Genomic DNA, 20,040 nt, shown 5'->3' with positions numbered 1-20,040 from the left:
TGCTGGGAACTGAACTCACCTTCTCTCATTATGTGCTCTTAACCACTAAATCATCTCTCTAGCCATAATGTTTTTTTTTTCATAGTTTTAAAAATCTTGTGTATGTGTTAATGCTTTTTAAAAAGTATCTACTTATTCCATGTGTAGGAATCTGGCTGTGTATGTACATTCATCATGCACAAGCCTGTTGTTATCAGATGCCTGCAAGGGGCGTTGACTCTTCAGGAATTGGAGTTATATAATAGATAATTAAACATCAGTTATGGGTACTAGGGATTCAAACTGATGCCCTCTGCAAGAGTAGCAAGTTTTCTTAATTGCCGAGCCATCTCTCCAGCCCAAATTTTGTATATTTTTTAAGAAAAACAAAGCCCCTATTCAAAATATTATTAAAGGACATTCACCTACTGTTTTCCTATTATCCTATTAACTTGTTTGTAATGAGTTTATTCACTTATTATTTTTTCTGTAAATATTTTATAGTATAGTTTATATAATTTGATAGTGCATATCTCTTAACCTCATTTTTACATCAATTATCTCTTAAAGTTTCTGGATTTTAAATTATATATGATGACATTTTTGTATATATGGTTGTTTTTCACTTAGTGCTGTTATAAATAACTCTGCAGGGCTAATGACTTAGCTCAGTGACCTAGTGCTGTAGTGTGTGCGAGTTATGCATTCTGGGTTTAACCTCTAGCAGCATGTATAAGCAGCTTTTGCACACATACAAGTAGCTTTTTGTGAACTTAGAATTTTTTTTTAGGAGAATAGATTTTGTTTTGAGTATGTATGCAATAATAAAAACACATAAAAAGATCTCATTGTATATATACATGTATATTAAAAGACATTGTGACAAGAATGAAAAATATGGATTTGTGGCATGAGGAAGACCAGGTTTTTATATCCATGGTCTATTCTGCACAAATTACTAACTTTCTTTGCCATTAAATTTCATCATCTCTACTATAGAGATGTTACTAACTCAAAATATTTTAAGAAGAATCTGCCTAGGAAAATTCAAAACAGGGTCTTAACAAGACTAGTTTTTCCATACCTTGTGTTTTAATAATTTATTTTTATTTTATGTACATTGGTGTTTTGACTGCATATGCATGCATGAGGGTGTTGAAAGGTAGTTATAGACCATTGTAAGCTGCCATACTGGGGGCTGGAAACTGAACTTGGGTCTTCTGTAACAACAGCCAGTACTCTTAACCTCTGACCTTTTCTCCAGCACCCTTGTTTTACTTTGTAAAACACATTTTAGAAGAGTGATTATTAAGCAAAGTTGGTTAATATTTTTATCATAATAAATATAGTGAAGTGGTTGTGCCAATTTACACTGCCAACAGCATGGAAGAAGAGATTTATCAAACTTCTATCACTGGGAGATATTTTGATGTTAAAACAGTTTCGGAATCCTTCTCTGCAGTCTACTCTGCATGCTGAAAGGTGTGCTTACTTTCTTTTTATTTTTTCCCCCTTTCTCACTTGTCAATTATTTTCTTGCTTTAAAAGTTGTGTATTTGATAATTTAACAGTAGAAAATGAAACTTTATTTTAATGATTTTTTTTTTGTGTTTTACTTATATTTTCAGAGTCATGTATTTAGGGTTTTGGTTTGCTTAATTTTCTTTTAAATTTTTAAAAAATTATGAAGATACAGTTGGGGAGATAGTCCAGTGTGTCATACAAGTGCTTGTCTACAAGGAAAAGGATCTGAGTTGAAATCCTCAGAACCCACATAAAACCCAGATAGCAGGTAGCAGATGTCTGTAGTAATCCACTCTCTTCTCCATTGAGATGAGCGGTAGAGACAGGAGAATTCTTAGAAGGTGGTGGGCCAACTAGCCGGGTAAGCAAGAGATTCTGAATTAAGCAAGTTGGAATGCAAAGACTAACACCTGGGGTTGTCCTCTGATCTCCACACATGTGCTGTTGCACACACATCTGCATGCCAACATACCCAAGCACAAACATAAAACATGTGTACACACATAGCACATACACAAGTAGGGAAGATTAAAGAAAGTATTTTTAAATCTAATAAGAATATTTAAGTTCTTAAAATCCACACAACACAATGAGTATGTAGCTTTGCAAGTGTTCTTGAGTCATGGTTTTCTTATAAATAGGTCATCTTTGTGCTCAGTTGTAGACATTATGCAGAATTATGAAGAACTTCAAAAATGTGATACTATTTTTGGTATTTATAAAAGAAAGAAAAAAAAACATGATTTAACTCTGATGTGTGGAAGACTCCCAGACTTTGACCACTTCTCTATCAGTGGGATTTGTGTGACACAATGCCTATTCTTTCTTGTTGATGAAAAGCAATGCTATGTCCAAACTGTCAAAAGCATCTTGTCAGAGGAGAGGTATATTTCCTCTGATTTTGCATGGATGCTGTTCTGATTATCTTTGTGATTCTTACCAACTTTCAATCCAATTGGATTTTTTTCTGTTAGCTTTTAGTAAGATGTAGCTGTCAGTCATACCTTGGCATATTTATGGCTTTTTTTTTTAAACTGAATTCAAATGTAGGGAAATGTACCTAATATCAAACTTAGTGTATATTATTAGACTGGAGTTTTGACTCTGAGTTTGGATTAACTGGCTGAGTTGTATAAGAAATGAATTCCAACCAGGCATGGATCTTGAACAAAGAGGAATAATTCTGGCCCTGTTATTAATAGCCCATTGGGATATCCCATATTGAATTATACTAAGGAAAGATTGCTAGTTGGGAACTTTTATACAACTTCATAAATTAAAGCAGCTTTGAGGGTCAAATATAGACATCATTTAATGCTAGTTTTAAACTCAGTACATATATTAAATATAACAAGGATGTCATTGTGATTTAGCTCAACCAAGAATTGTTTTGATAAGAAAATTTGTATTCTTTTAGAGGAAAATCTACAATTCATTTGCATTGTTGCTTTGCACAGGGTTCATTTACTTTAGTTATTACTAGTTGTCATATTTTCTTTAGCAATTTTGTTGTTAGTACTAGTTTCTAGACAAGATACCATTTATCATTTTTTAATTTTTTTAATTTATTTTATTTTATTTTTTAAAAATTGGATTTTTTAAATTTACATTTCAAATATTATTCCTTTTCCTGGTTTCCCATCCATAAGCCCCTTATTCCATACCCTCTCCCCTTTCTTCTGTGAGGGTTTTCTCCCTCCTCAATCACCCCTTCTTCCCCCCTGACACTAGCCGACACTGGGGGGGAGAGGGTCCAGCCTTGGCAGGACCAAGGGCTTCTTCCATTTGTGCCCAACAAGGCCATCCTCTGCTACATATGCAGCTGGAGCCATGTGTCTGTCCATGTGTTTGTACTGTTTGGGCAGTGGTTTAATCCCTGGGAGCTCTGGTTGGTTGGTTTTGTTGTTCTTATGGGGATGCAAGTCCCTTCACATCCTTCAAACCATTCTCTAACTCCTCCATTGGGGACCCTGTTCTCAGTTCAATGGTTTACTGCTAGCCTTCACTTCAGTATTTGTCATGCTCTGGCTGAGCCTCTCAGGAGACAGCTATATCGGGCTTCTGTCAGCGTGCACTTTTAGCATCAGCCATATTGTCTGGGTTTGGTGGCTGTATGTATATGGACTTGATCCCCAGGTAGGGCAGGCTCTGAATGGCCATTCCTTCAGTCTCTGTTCCGAAATTTGTCTCTATATCTCCTCCTATGAATATTTTTATTCCCCCTTTTACCGAGGACTGAAGCATCTGCACTTTGATTATTATTCTTGAATTTCATGTGGTCTGTGGATTGTATCTTGGGTATGCAGTGAGTGCATACCATGTGTGTTATTTTGTGATTGGGTTACCTCACTGAGCATGACATTTTCTAGTTCCATCCATTTGCCTATGAATTTCATGAAGTCATTGTTTTTGATAGCTGAGTAGTACTCCATTGTGTAGATGTACCACATTTTCTGTATCCATTCCTCTGTTGAAGGACATCTGGGTTCTTTCCATCTTCTGGCTATTACTAAACAGGAAAGCTTATACAAAAACAACAAAGCTCTACTGAAAATGGAGCCCTTGTAAATTTTACACAGAATTGAGATGATTATGGTGCTGGCTTACTAGGTTTTACCTTCTTGGAGGAAGTGGAAATGTATACTCTGCTGCCGCCTTTAATGGGACCATTCCCTTACAACGGATTTCTTATACAGGGTTTAAACAAGCACAATTTTTACAAACTGTTAGTTCAGCACGTTGTTCTTTGTAAGGCTAGGTTGTTGGATCCGTGATCAAGGAGGGGATGAGGGAAGTAGAGTTACCTGTGAAACAAGACTCCAGAAACCAATATCAAGGTGCAGATCTACTGGATAGCACAGCAGCGAGCCTTTTTATACAGCCTTTGGACTAATGGGAAATCCACATGAGCTCTGGAGTAGGCAACCACCCCTATGGCACTATGGGGAAATTCCAGGCTGCCAGTACCCAAGGAGTCCTCTGCAGAGACAGGGAAAGCAGCCATGGCCCTGTTCTGGTACCATTCTGAGGTTCCACTAGGGTTGCTGGGATCCTCTGTTTTGTGTCATGTGGTATGCCAGCCAGCAGACAGAGGCACTCGTACTGTTAGAGTGGTATAGAACCCTCCTTCTTCATCGACTGCGCCCTACTCACAGCACCCACATCAGGCGTTTAACAGAAAAAAAGGCTCAATAGTTTTAAAAATTGAAATAATCTTTACCAAAAGTAAAGAAACAACAAAACCAAACCAAACTAACAAACAAAAAAAGCACCCACAACAAAAATAAACAGCTTTTCACTATATAATAATGACTGACCTTGCTTCCCACTACCTCCCACGTGCTAGTATGAATAATTGTGCCACTATGACCTCCACTTTTGGGGGTGGGGTGAGAAGGTAATTGATTTTTCTGACTATAGTCATGACTTTGTACTGACTGTTATTACGAGGAAACTTGTAAATGTTTCGTTATGATTATGAACCTTGTGTGATTAGTCTAAGGTATGAAATAAACTTCTTTCGATATGTAAACCAAGTGTTATGTTTTTGTTTTTTTTAATCACAGATTGGGTGTGATCGTAGCCGGAATCTTGTGGACATTTGTAGAGAGAGGCAGTTCCAAGCCTTAGTGTGCGATGCACTAGCTGTTCCTGTCAGAAGTGGGTCTTGTGATGCTTGTATCTCTATTGCTGTCATTCACCACTTTGCAACTGCAGTAAGTGTTGCTTTTCCCTCTGTAAAAGTAAGTAAAGTGACAGGAAAAGTGTGTGTGTGTGTGTGTGTGTGTGTGTGTGTGTGTGTGTGTGTGTGTAAATAAGCCTTTCCTTTCTTAAATTTCTTTTATTTTTATAGTTTTGTCATGGTTTCAACATGGAGTATCCTCCAAAAATAAAAAAATAAAAAAGGCTCATGCACTGAAGTCTTGGCCCCAAGCTTGTGGCTCTGTTTGAAGGGTCATGAGAGTACTAATTCCTTCAGTGGGTCAATTCATCAACTATTTAATATTGTATGCACTATTAAGAGGTAGGGCCTGATTTGAAGAAAAGAGCTCACCAATTGAGTGGCTTTGAATGGCATATCAAAGCCCTTTCTTTCCCTCTGCTACTTGTTGCCATCAGATAAGCAACTCTGCCAGGATCATCTATGATGTTCAGCCCAATATAGCCCTAAAAACAAGAAGCTAAAAGGATACAGACTGAAATCTGAAAGTCCATGAACCAAAATAAATCTACAACTTAGAATGTTTTTCTTGGACATTTTACCGCAGTGACAGAAATCGATAATTCTTTTTGATTGCTTGCTGAATAGCTTTAATGTTTTCCCTCCTCTCTTAGCTTTCTGGATAGATAGTTTTTGGTTATTTTTAATATTTTCCATAGGTGACCAATATCTACCCATGAGATTAGTCTTTGTGCTGTTACCCTTGGCTCTTATAGCAAGATAAGACATCAGAACAACATTTAGGTCCTCTGTCTTCCACGGTAGCATTATTATGTATTATTTTTATTCTTTTAGCTTTGGTATTTATTTATTCTGTTGAATATTTACTCTTATCTAGTACTTTGAAGCACTTTTAAATGCTTCTTTTTTTGCTTAAAGAATTCTCTTTGCTATTTTTAAGTGTAGTTATATTGACAGCATATCCTCTTACATTTTGCATCATTGAACTCTCATTTAAAAATATTATTTTGAATATATTTTGAATTCTAAATTGATAATTATTTTTTATATTTGCAACTTTTTTGACGTCTTCAATCTAGGTCATTTATTCTGGCTTGACTTCTAGCTCAAAAATTCTCTGTGGAGACATGTAATATAATGTTAAATTCATGTGTTGTTTTAGATGATTCTATAACATCTTTTTTTTTTTTGGATGTAATAACCAAAGGAGAGGTTTATTACGGAGATCTATTACGGGGATCTCCGGGCCGACACGAATCCCACGCAGGAGACAGAGGTGTCAACCCCGAAACTCAAAAATCAGGGGTTTATATAGGGAAAGCCAGGGGGTTTAGCGCGGTTACACACAATTGGCTAATTTCTGGCGTGGCTATAAGTGATTGGCTCATTCAAACACAGCAGTGAGATTATAGCACAGCAGAAGAGTAGGTGCTGACTGGGGCGTTCGGGATTTTAGAAGCTAGGGGCTTATCAGGGTTTGAAGGACATCTGGTTAAAGTGTGACTCTGAGTAAGATGGGGGAGGTGCCCTCCTGCCAAATGGTTTATGAGTCAGTCTTGATAGCTTGGGCTGGTTCCTGCATTCCTTTTCTTTATCTTTATGGCCTGTCAGTCCTGGCTGCAGGGCGGGCCCCCGCCCTGCCTGGACAGTGTTTAGCCCTGAGTCTGTGGATTTTGAAACTTATTCTTTTAATTTTATATTTTTAAACCTTAAATCTGTATAATTTTCCTTTCATTCCCCTCTTCTTCTACTAAGTAATTCTAATCTTAGAATTCTGATATCAAGTCTCGTATTTGGTCTCACCAGTTGTCCAAACTGACTGGTACTATTGTCTCAGAACCATCAACCACACAGCACCCACTCAATTTTTAACAAAAGCAATTAACCTGTTTGTCACGCAGGGTCCAAAAACTAAAACCAAGAAAATTATTAGTAATGGCCCAGCCATATAGCAGAGAGTAGGGTAGTCATCCAGGGAGACTGAGTGAACCAAGACTCAAACCAACCTTGTTAAGTGTCTCTATCTTTTTGTGTCTTACTAAGTCTTTAGCATCAGGATTCTAATCTAGACACTATCTGAACCTACATACAAAGGTCATGACTGTCTTTTAGAACTTTTAAACTTATATAGGTTAGGCACAGTCCCAAGAAGTGTTAGGAGTATTAACATATGCGATGTTACATCATTTGTAATAGAAATCAAGCCTATCCCCACACCTATCTCATGGAACCCAGGGCAAACATGAAATTCTTGTTTCTAAAGCACACTCTTCAAATGAGCATTATAGCAACCTCCCAGTCACGTCTCTGATGTATCCACTTATCTGATGTGTAAGTCTAGGGAGCTTTTTGAAGATCTGAGTTTCCCTCTAGGTCCCAGCTCTCAGCCCCATCAGATAGTACACGGCTGGTGAGGGCTGAGAATTGACGGCTGTCAGGGTGGTCAGCAGCACCAGGTACGGTCCTTTCCAGTGAGGCTCGAGTGTCTGGGCTCAGTGTCGTCGTATGTATCCGTAGTCTCCGACCTGGAACTGATGAGATGTCTCGAGGGTCCCTGGGGCATAGGCTGTTGCCAGCTGTGACCAGATTTCTTTCCATATCACCTGTCTTTTAGCCTGGCATACAAATCATTATTACTATGACACGTTGGTTCAGTAACATCATCTAATACAGTCAGAGGAGCTGAGGCCCCATATAAGATCTCAAAGGGGGTAAGGCTGAATCTGGAAAGGGTATTTCTTGCTCTGAAGAGAGCAAGAGGGAAGGAGTGCCACCCAGTCTGCGCCAGTCTCCATGGTCAATTTGATCAGGGTCTCTTTTAGAGTTTTATTTATTTACTCTACTTGTCCTGAACTTTGAGGTCTGTAAATATAATGTAATTTACAGTCGACCTCTAAATACTTGGCCACACCCTGGCTTACCTTGGCAATGAAAGTAGGGCCATTGTCTGACCAGATTACCTTGGGCACTCCAGACCTGGGGAAGATTTCTTCTAGTATCTTCTTGATGACTACGGAGGCCGTCTCTCATTTGGTGAGGAAAGCTTCTATCTATTCCTGGAAAGGTATCTATAAGCACTAGGAGATACTTGTGATCATATTTTTCTGGTTTTATCTCAGTGAAGTTCACTTTTCACTAAACTCTCTAGGTCTCTTTGCCCTGTTTGCTTACTAAGCATTCACTTACTGACTTATCTTATATCTTTTACTGCCTCTCTGGCTAGAATCTTAAAGCCTATTACATACACCTTAACCACTTGGACAAGCTTCTTATCTAAGTGAGTCCATTTCTGTATTTGGCAAAGTGAGTCTTTTGTTCTCTGAGGAATATAGTTTTCCCTCAAGTGTGCCATTGTCTTTTTTTTGTTTGTTTGTTTTTGGTTTTTTTTTTTTTTTTTTTTTTTTTTTTGTTTAAGCAATTTGGGCCTTTTTTTCTATTGTATATTCTAAGTGGGGCCATCCCTTTAGTCCGATCCCAGTTCCCAGTGGCTGTCTCTTGTAGGCCTGTAACCAGGATAGGCTCCTGTATAGCCATTTCCCGAGCCATTTTATCTGCTTTGTTACTGCCCCATGCCACTGAATCTCTTCCTTCCTAATGTCCTGGGCAATGAATAATACTCACAGTTGCTGGCTTCATCAGGGCATCCAAGAGATGGCAAAGGCATCTGCGACACTGATGTGCTGGGGGGTTGGGGTTCAGCCATTCCAGATGACATTGTGTTGTCCACCACGGCAGCACCCACTTATCTCTGACCTTCATGAAGAGAACTGTTCCCATCTGTAGATAAGGTAGCCTCGGCTTTCAGCAGGGGTCAATCAGCCAGTCGAAGAGGTCTTTCCTCCACCCATGGGCTTCTGCCAGTACTTGACACTTGTGCTATGGTGGCTCCAGGTCAGGATTGGGCAGCAAGGTGACCAGATTGCCCCCAGCCGGTGGAGAATCTAGTCTGTGGCAGCTGACCAGTGGTCCCATCTTTTGGGACGTTCTCAAAACATCAGCCACTCTATCACAGTTTAAGTCCTGGATTGGGTGATAATTGTTAGTGCCGGCTGGCAGGAACAGTGTGTTCCAGGCAGAACAGTACTAAGCCACACATCTCCCAGCATCAGGTACTGGTGCACTGAGACAGGTCTTAAGCTCCACATACACAGTCTGTATGTAGATATGCATATACATGGCCGCACCCAGCCATTTCAGCCCACGCAAGCCATTTCAGAGAGCAAATTTCTCATGAGCAAGGGATAGGGGCAGTCAGGGATGACCATGAACTAGTGGGTTACCCGGCCTACACCAAGGTCCACTGTTCTTTGGGTAGTCCATAAGTATTGTTTGTTGCCAGTAGCCCCCTGTACCCAAGGTCTTTGGATACTGGCCCACTGGGGCATAGGAGCACAGAGTGTTGGGTTCCTGTATCCACAAAACAACTGGGCGGGCTTCCCTTTTATCTCTGCGCATAGCCAGCACTCTAGGACCAAGAGGCTTGCCTTCTGGGCTGCTGGAGAGGCCCCTCTTGTTCTTCCTGGGGCAGTCCCTGACCCAGTGTCCTTTTTCTTTGTATTAGGTACACCGATCTTTAGCCAGGAATTCTCTTCTGTTGCCAGGTACTATCTTCCTAGGTTCCCTAACTACTGTGGCCAGTATATGTTTCTCTCTTGTCTTTTATCTCTCTTTAGCTCTCTAACTTCCTCTTCTTTTTGTCTCTTTTCTTCCCTAGCTTTCTGCTCTTTTTATCCTTTCTTTCTTTTTTTCAGTCTCTCTGTTCAACCTTTCTTTCTCTGCAACTTATACTAACTCTCAGCAACTTAGCTTAACCCTTCAAGTTTCTGGAACTTTCTCTTCATATCTTTTCCTTATCTTAGCCAGATTGGTGGGGCATTTTCCAGCCCCTCGGAGACTGACCCTTGGAGCCTGGCAGCAGACCTGGGGCACTCCCTACCTTCAGGGGTATTCCAAGTCAACAGTCAGGAGTGAGGGTCTTCCATCCATGTCTGGAACATTCTTTCTGGGCTCTAGCAGGATTCTGTCTTTCCTCCGTGGTAAAGAAGACCTGTAACAGTTACTAACAAGCATCTCAAATGGGATGGTGAGAAAACAAGAAGAGAATCTAGAGAATAGAGGTCCACTGAAGAGGACAAATAGCATTTAGTCACACAGCTAAACCAGGAGGCCTTTTTTGGACAAAAAGACCATTGTAAAAATAAGCACAATCTTTGTCTATGAAACAGAAAGGCTAGCAGAGGGGCAGCTGATCTGTTACCGACTGTCTCTGGGCTTAGATTTTCCCTTAAGGAGTACCTCTCTTCAGTGTCAGCTTGGTGGCTTTGCCTCTCAAGAGAACCAGCCTCCAAATGACACTAGGCTTCTAGTAACAACTAATAACAAAAGGATGGAGAGATGGTTAGAACCTGGGTGCTAGATACTAAGCAACTGACAAAAGAATTGTAACCAGTTCACCTGGGGCTATCAGGACTTTAGTAGCAGCCCTTTACCAAACTGTCTCAGTGGGCTAAAGGCCCATGGAAAAGAAAACATTAGTTCTGACCTTGGCCACAGCCAAAGCCTGAATTCTAAATTTTGACTGGCAAAACAAAGTTTTTCACAGTTTGTTGTAGATTCTTTTTGAAACTATTTTAGGGGCTTCTCCGCCCCCCCCCCAACCCAGGGCATCTCTCCTTGGGGAGGAGGCTCAAGAGAAAAGATAAAACTCCTGGCAGAAAACAATTTTTCTCAAGCAAATTATTTTTAACTTTTAACTTAAGCACCAAGAGGACCAAGTAAAACTCTTTGACGAACAAAGCAAACAGTTCCATGATTTCAAACACAGTCGTCAGTCCAAGATTTCAAACACAGTCATCAGTCCAAATTCAAAAATGAATCAAAAGCCAAAAAGACACTCGACAATACCACAGAAAACAAACCAGACAAACAAGACCAAGACAAAGCATCCTATAACCAATTTCCACAGATGTCTGGTACTTTCAGTACCTGGCCCAAACTGCAGCTTAACCTTAGCTGCTTCTGGGATGAGACGGACCATCTCATTCCACCTCCCAACAGGATTCCAGAGTGTCCTCTTGCCCTAACGTCCATCCAGTGGTCCACCATCAAAGAAAAAGGGGTTGTCACAGTCTGCCCCATGGCAAAGAAAAAGAACACCAAACACAGAAACAGAATACAGACAACAGACACTAACACGTCCAAGCACACTTGTCCGCACCTATACTTAAATAGGCAGCCGAACACGACCTCTGACGGAGTGGGATTCCTCGTCCACTCCCGCCTAGGTTAAAGGAGCACTCTGACTCCTTTGTTCCAGAAAACCACAGTTAGGTCCTCCTGATTGCCCACAGTCGGGCGCTCCCAACTGCTCTCCGCCCGTGGAATGTCTTCCAGGGCTGCAGCTTGCGGGACCGAGGTGTCCTCCTTCCGCAGCCAGAGGATCTTCACGGACCACAGAGGCAGCTGCACCGAGTGGGGATACACATCCACTCTCCTAGCACAGGGCAGGAATACACATCTACCCTCTTAACACTGACCGGTACTAAGACACACACATATACACACACAGCGGAACCAAAACAGAGACAGACACAGACTGACCAATGTGGCGCCGCTCACACAGAAACACTCAGACAAACATCTAACTCACCTCCAAGGGGTCTTCGGAGTCTGGGGTGGTCGCGAAGATCCTGGACGAACCCCCAAATGAAAGATCCCCGAAGAGAGACCCTTACTCAAGTCTTGGGAAATCGTGGACCCCAGACACAGAGAGACCATTTTGGATGTAATAAGCAAAGGCCGAGGTTTATTACGGAGATCTATTATGGGGATCTCTGGGCCGACACATATCCCACGCAGGAGACAGAGGTGTCGACCCTATAACTTATTTTTATTTATTCAATTTTTTTCTAGTTTTGTGGACATATTAGTTCTAATTATGTTAAAGTCTTTGAGGTTTTTTTAAATGGAAAATAAGTCTTTTGTTTGATTCATAACTAGATACATGTTAATAGTTGCTTTAATATATTCCTTTATAAGTCATAAAATAATTGAAATGATGAGATATAACATATTTAACTTGGCATTTATTTATGTAGTGTGTGTGTGTGTGTGTGTGTGTGTGTGTGTATGTGTGTGTGTGTACTGATGTGACTTCATTTGCCACAGATTATTGTGTGTATGTCAGAGAACAACTGTAAGATTGAGTACTCTCTATCTGAAATTGATTCTATTCTGGAAATTGATTCAGGTCATCAGGCATTGGCAAGAGGGTTTACCCACTAAGCCATCTCCCTAGTCCAAAATATACAGTGTTTAATTCTTAATCACATTGAATATACCGGTGGTTTTTCTATGACATAACAGAGTTGGTATATTTAATTTTGATTAGCTAAACTTTGTCTCATATACAGAAAATAGTGGGGAATAACTCCAAAGCATTACAATGGAAAGAATTGTATAAATCCAGGTTCACTATAAAGTGGTACATTACTTGTATTTTTATTTGAATTAATAGAAACTGTAGCAAGTAGTAAATCAACTGAAGAAATATGAGAAATTTAAAAAACAATTTAGGGGTTGGGGATTTAGCTCAGTGGTAGAGCGCTTGCCTAGCAAGTGCAAGGCCCTGGGTTCGGTTCCCAGCTCCAAAAAAAAAAAAAAAGAAAAAAAAAATTTAATTGGTTTTAGTCCATATAAAAACTAAAACATCTGAGTGATAGAATGATCATGAAGCCTACTCAGAATTTGAATTCAATCTCAAATATTGAAACAGTTACAGGGTTGAAAACAGTAGACATTTGGAAAGTTGTGATATGTAATTTTACGAATTTTATAAAAACCATGTCATAAGAGTGATAATAGTGAGCAGAGCATTTCTGAACAGACAGAAGCCATACTCAGCAGTTAATTGGTGGTGTGAAAGAATCTAATGAAAATAAGAGATATCTCCTTTTCTGTCAGTAAAAACTGAGAATAAATTTTCTGAGAATGCATAGGCAATTGACAACAGACTTGACAAGAAACCTTTCAATTTTTTTTGCTTCCTTTCTTATATTTCTGAAAGTGATAGTTATAAAGAATCCAATAACTTTGAAAATTGTACTCCAAAATTAAATGAGTCTTCATTTTTCTACTGAAAAGGAGAAACGATCCCATCAAACCCCCCTCTGTTTCTCTCTGTCTCTGTCTGTCTCTCTCTGTCTCTGTCTTTCTGTCTCTGTCTCTCTGTCTCTGTCTCTCTCTTTCTCTGCAGTATACACCTTTTCTTTTATATATACTAAAATATTCTTGGAACTAGAGAGGTGGAGCACGTTCTCTGCAAGCATAAGGTCCAGAGTTCAGGTCCTAGCATGTACACAAAAGCTGGGCGTGACCTTCAGCGACACCTGTAACCCCAATGCTTAGCCTGACAAAGATAAAACTGCTGGAGTTATTACATGATCATCTCTCCGGAAATAGTTCTAGGCAAAGGGAGCAAGATGTAAAATGATAGAGATGGACACTGGCACTTTCTTTTGGCTTGAGCATCTAGTTTTATAGTCTGTCTTTTTGTCTGCTTTTGAAGCTTTGGTCATCAATACTTTTATTCTTGATGTTGTTGTTGTTGTCATTATTGTCATTATTGTTATTGAATTCTATACCTTTTACTAAATGGTGTGAATTCTGTTCTCTTCCAAAGGGGAGTAAATTAAGACCAACAAGTACATATAAGTTTATCATTTTTAGCTCTTTAAGGCTTGGCTTTAAGGCTTTATTTTATTGGGGTTAGTTTATAGTTGCTTATTTCAGTCCCTCTGAAATGTCTCAAGATAAGCTTTGTTTCTGTCTGGGTCATTATACCTTGTAGACCTTAAGGTCATATTCTGTCTCTTCAACATTGCTTGGTTGCTGAAACCACTGCTTTGTTTTCTAACTTCCCGCCTGCTCTTCTGCTGAGTTTCCTGGAATTCCACCCAGTGCTCATGCAGTGTTCTCACTGGAAGATGGCTTTAAAGGACTTTGCATGTAGCTGTTGGAGGCATTTCCTTACAGTTCCTTCTTTATCTGTGATTTTGACCCCTGAATTTCAACTGCTTTGACTTCTCTGTACTAAGAGCCTGGTGTCCTTAGGCCAGTGAATCTTCTGTTTTCTGCTTGTATTATTCCCTCTCACTGTAAATTAAAATTTACTCGGGTCCAGGCTGCAGACGTGATTACCAGTGCCTTAGCCAGGTGTTTTATGTACAGTTTTGAGCACAAGAAACAGTTCTACATTTAATTAGGTCTCTCTATCTTCTCTGGGTTGATAAATTACAGTCATTTCATTTTATCTGTTTTTTTTTTTTGTTTGTGTGTTTGTTTGCTTGTTTGTTCTTTTGTTTATTTTTAGGAGCGCAGAGTGGAAGCTCTCCAAGAAATTGCCCGTCTCCTGAGATCTGGTGGGCAGGCCCTCATTTATGTCTGGGCAATGGAACAAGAATATAGAGATCAGAAGTCCAAGTATCTTAAAGGAAACAGAATTAGCCAAGGCGATAAAGGTGAACTAAACAGTGCCACATCCATGGAACAATTGCTAGTAAATCAAATGCCTGAGGGAGTCAGTGAAGACCCAGGATTGTCTGTCCACTCCAGTAATAACACCAAGGATGAAGAGTGTAAGTCAAGGAAAGTTCTTAATTCTGAACTTCCTATTCATACAAATAGGACCTGTTTTCATTCCCAAGATGTGCTGGTTCCTTGGCACCTCAAAGGAAAGCCTGGTAAAGACAAAGCTGTTGAACAGTCAGGCCTAGCCAGATGTCCTGACCCACGTCCTGTGTTTCATCGTTATTACCATGTTTTCTGTAATGGAGAGTTGGAAGCTTCCTGCCAGGCTGTGGGTGATGTTAGCATTCTGCAGAGCTTCTATGACCAAGGGAACTGGTGTGTTGTTCTTCAAAAGGTCTGATCATTTATCTCAACATATGTGTAAAGAAAAAAATGCTGATCTGTTTTTGAAAGGAAACTAAATTATCTATTCAAATAATGAGGAAATTTGTGGAATGTTAACAAAGGAGAACTGAGAACAGAGATACTTAGGAAATATTTTGTCTATGTTCATTGTCTGACTTCATAAACATAGGTTCCCTTTACATGCCTTTTAAGTGTGGTGTTTTACATTAACTTGTGAAAAGTCAGTGATATTTGTGTAAACATATGTATAGCATTTTGTTTTAAAATCTTTTTAACCTACGTAGGGCCATAATGAAGCACATATGTGAGCTTTTAATGAAGTGAATACAATAAGAAAGTATCTGGAATTTTATATGAAATTATTTGTTCCAAAAAAATCATACTTTCTCACTGCATCTTTCTATCACATTCTAGATGCCTGCCCAGTAACACTTTAGCCAGATTATTCTCAGAAATTAATTGAAATTTAATTAAATACTAAGTAGTATTGCATACTAGGAATGGACCTGTAAACAAGTAAAAAAGGTTGGGGTGTAGATGAGGTGAAGAACCTATGTTTATCATTAGTTTATCGTTGAGACCCTGGATTTAATACTGGATACCACAAACATATACACAACAGCAGAAACCAAGAATGAAACACCTATTTCTAGAGAGCTTACCTTCTAGAAGTGATGGCAAATAGAAGCAAATAAATAAGTAAATATCGTGTTCATGGTGATCATAAATGCCATGTAAAGAGTATAGAAGGGATATTAGCCTATGAGCAAAAGATTACTTTTTAATGGCTGAAATAACACTAATCCTGACTAATTTATTACCAGAAATTACTATTCCTGATCCATTGGTCTAAGCTCTAAAGGCAACTCTAATAGCTCCCTTTAACGGTTAAATTGCAAAATTTAAAATATTTTCAGTGAAACCAAACTTTATTCTCACAGTCACAATTAGCTGTTTCTTACTCATACTTTGTCCCAATTCAGAACATGGGTTGCATTTTTATATAGTCAGTAACACCAAAAGCATGTTCTTGGAAACTAAAAATGATGAATAACTAGCCAGAATGAGTTGACCAGGAAGAAATTTTTGTGATTTTTTTTTTGTAATTGCTTCAATTTAAAAAAAAATATTAAAAGTAACATTTAAATGTTTGAAAATCCATCATGTTCTTTAGAAAATGTTTATAATTAACATTTTAAAAATTACAGTAGGATTCTTTAAAATTCTATTTGCATATACAATTTTGTTTTCTTTTTTTCCTTTTTCTTTCTTTCTTTTTTTTTTTTTATTTGAGAGAATATCTCATACAGTCCAGGTTGACCTCAATCTTCTTATGTAGACAAAGATCATCTTGAATACCTGATTCTCCTACTTCCATCTCTCTAGTCCTGGGACTACATGTACTACCACAGCAGGCCAAAATGAAGATACGAAAAAAATAATATGCTGGTTATATATTAAAGCAGCAGTTCTCAACCTGTGTGTCATGACCCCTTTGTGGGTCAAACGTCCCACAATGGTCTTAAGACCATTGGAAACAATTATTTACATTATGATTCATAATTGTAGTAAAATTATAGTTATGAAGTAGCAACAAAAATAAATTTATGATTGGGGTCACTACAACACTAAAGGGTCACAGCATTAGGAAGATGAAAACTACTGTATTAAATGAACATGTAGACCAGTGAGATGGTTTAATTGGTACAGGAATTTGCCACCAACCCTGATACCCTGAGTTCAGTCCCTATACACGCATATATGCCTGTGCATGTGTGCATAAGCATTGAAACACACACACACACACACATTCACGTACAAATACTCATACAACTAAATAAATACCATTTTTAAGAGAAAGGGTTTCACTTTGTAGTTTTGACTGTCCTGGAACTAGCTAAATTAAACAGGCTGTTCTTGAACCCACAGAAATCTGCCTGCCTCTGCCAAGTGCTGAAATTGAAGACATATGCCACCATGTCCAGCTAAATACATTTAAAAAAAAAAAAAGATGTAAGATTTTTAGCTGTCCTAAATCAAAGTTTGAATACTATGCTTGTGAATTTAAGTTTCCAAGTAAACAAGTTAGCAATGTTGACTGATCATAAGAAGAAAGTCTCTTAAAATATATATTGACTCATTAGGCTAATTTTAATATTTCCTTATTCTTGAATATTTTAGAAATAAACTTTAAGGCAGGCATGAGTCTCTTCTGTTCAGGAGTCTGAGCCCCAGAGTTGAAAAATGGCTAGGGTTACATAATGAAACCCTATCTTTAAAAAAGAGAGAGAAGAAAACCAAGTAAATCAGACAAATTTGTTCCTTGAGTCATTTCCATTATTTTTCTTCTTCTTTTTAGCTTTTTTTATTGTATATTTTATGTATTTACATTTCAAATGTTATCCCCCTTCCCATTTCCCCCTCTTCTATCTTCCCCACTCCTCCTATGAGGATGCTTCCCCACCCACCTACTCCACCCACCCACTCCCACCTTATCGTCCTGGCATTCCCCTACCTGGGGAATCAGGTCTTCACAGCATCAAGAGCTTTTCCTCTTATTGTTGCCCAACAAAGCTGTCCTCTGATACATATGTGCTTGGAGCCATGGGTCCCGCCATGTGTATTCTATGGTTGGTGGTTTAGTCCCTGGGAGTTCTTTTTTTCTGCTTTGAAATGGCATTCTTGGGTGTCAGTCAAAAGTATAGTAAGAAGTAAGTCCATTGACTGTGCAGGGCCTCAATACAACTTACTGTATGTTTTCTACCCATAGAATTAATAAGTGTATGTGGGGTTTTGTTACTAATTTCTAGCACTGTCAGACTGCCTAGCTATACCTCTATGATTAGAGTTTTCTTTTTTTTTTTTGGTTCTTTTTTTTTTTTTCGGAGCTGGGGACCAAACCCAGGGCCTTGCACTTCCTAAGCAAGCGCTCTACCACTGAGCTAAATCCCCAACCCCTAGAGTTTTCTTGAGACTAAATAGGAACTGCCAATGTAAAACCTTCTTAGGCTTCTCCTAAAGTCTTTAGTAGATAGATAGCTATTTAATTTCTTCATACAAAATTGTTCTAAAGCAAGAAAAATATAAACTATAACTGGCAATTACATTTTTTTAGTTATGACTATAATTCTGAAGAATTCCATAGTTAATGAAGGAAAGGATCTCAAGTTTTAATAGAGAGTATCAAGGTATTGTATTATATTGTGTCTCTTAATTCTCTTTTTTACTGTATATCAGTTTTTTAATGAAAGTACATCATAGATGAGAGGAACAGTAGTTAGAAATATTAGCTGTCTTCATACCATATTAAGACTATGATTTTTGGATGTCCTATTCAAAGCAGAACCCTGTGAAATAAAAGGTTAAAAGGTTAAGAAAAAATAATGGGACTATGGCAATGTGATTCATGTTTTACATACTTGAAGAATTTTAACTGACATTTTAAAAATATAGGTTGTCATAATCTGGTGGCAGCTGTGAGCCTCCTTTGACTTTTTAGAACTTGACTTCCCGCACTACTTCATAGCTATGTCTGACCTAAAGTAAATTTGTCTCTAACAATATTGTGGTCTGAATGAGAAATGTCCCACCACAGGTTTGTTTATTTAACTCCTTGGTCCCAGGTTAGTGGTGCGATTTGGGGAGGTAATGGAATGGTTACACTGTAGAGTCTGGCTAGAGGAATTATTGTGGGGAACTTTAAGGATTTCTGACCTTTTCCCACTTCCTGCTTCCTATATGTGAATGAGATGTAATCCCTCAGCTTCCGACTATAGAAATCTAGTGCCATGATGGACTCTTCATTCCTGTGGAACAGTAGGACAAAATAAACTCCTTTTGTAAATTGCTTTTTGTCATAGTATTTTCTCACTGCAATAAAAAGTAACTAGTACACATGTTTTTAAGACAGTATTTTCAAGTCAGATGTTTTTAAAACTTAACTCCACCACATAGTAGAAGGTAGAATTTGGCAAATGCACATCTGAAAGAGAAAAATGATAATACTCAATTGCAGCTTCATTGGATAGATTACATGAGAGAGCACACCTATTTCAAACACTGTGCTTTTTACACAGAGGACAGTAAAAGCCTTCTTGCTCCATCCTCATCTCCTGCCCAAACTATACACCTGGAAGCAATGTAGTTTTACCTTTTCTCATGTATATGTGTATGTAGTCAATTTGATATTGACATTCATTAATACATCTCTATGATTCATTCATTGTTAATTTACTGATTTGCCTGTTGCATGTCAGGCATAATTCTTGTTGGAGAACATGTTGTATTATGCTCAGTGATGGGTTGTAGAAAGGGCAGTAAGAATAAGCATGATTGAAAAACATACATTATTATCTGAAATGACATATATTTCCCATAGAGGAAAAAGATGTTGATCAGGTCTGGAAGCTAAGACACTGAGAAGGCTGATTGGTTTCAGCTTCTAAAAAAGTGCTGACAGTTCTTTGTAAGAAGAGTTTTAAGTGAAGATTTGACGGAGGTTGGAGAGTTAAGTATATGCTTACATGTGGAAATAGAATTTCTGATTGAGAGAAAATTGAGTGTAAAATGCCAAAAAGAAGGCCAAAGTGAAGAACTTGCAAGGAGAATGTGTGTATGTAACAGAAAGTGTATTCTCAGCCATGTGTTCATGGTTTCAACCAACTGTAGACCAAAATAATAGGATAATCATTCTCTTACTATGCCTCCTGCAGCCAAGATAACCGGGCTTGATTGCTACCTTGTAGTGATTTAGAATCACTGACACAGACTTCTGGACATGTTTGTGAGTACCTGCCAGGGTTGGGGGAATGGCACTCATTCTTAAAAGGACCAGCACCTTCCTTTAGACAGCCCAGATGTAAAAAGGTTTGAGGAAAAACAGTTTCACCTCTATGCCTTCCCCTTTCTTTGTGTCTCTTACT

The 20,040-nt window shown here is 38.7% G+C and overlaps 1 protein-coding gene across 10 annotated transcripts in view; it reads left to right on the top strand.

Annotated features, from left to right (window-relative positions):
• Alkbh8 (alkB homolog 8, tRNA methyltransferase) overlaps nucleotides 1-18,965 on the top strand; it is a 76,825-nt gene extending 57,860 nt beyond the window's left edge. For 7 of the 10 annotated variants that reach the window (XM_063262234.1, XM_063262237.1, XM_063262232.1 and 4 more), the window contains 2 exons: nucleotides 5,070-5,246; nucleotides 14,556-18,965. In XM_063262234.1, coding sequence (XP_063118304.1) covers nucleotides 5,070-5,246; nucleotides 14,556-15,113 — 735 coding nt within the window. In that variant the 3' untranslated portion in view covers nucleotides 15,114-18,965. The remainder of the gene's footprint in view (nucleotides 1-5,069; nucleotides 5,247-14,555) is intronic. The other 3 variants (XM_063262238.1, XM_063262239.1, NM_001191909.1) reach the window with 2 other exon arrangements.
• The last annotated feature ends 1,075 nt before the right edge of the window (nucleotides 18,966-20,040 follow it).

This window comes from Rattus norvegicus, chromosome 6 (assembly GCF_036323735.1).
Source record: "Rattus norvegicus strain BN/NHsdMcwi chromosome 6, GRCr8, whole genome shotgun sequence".
Classification (NCBI taxonomy): domain Eukaryota; kingdom Metazoa; phylum Chordata; class Mammalia; order Rodentia; family Muridae; genus Rattus; species Rattus norvegicus.
This window is presented reverse-complemented; position numbering and strand designations above follow the sequence as displayed.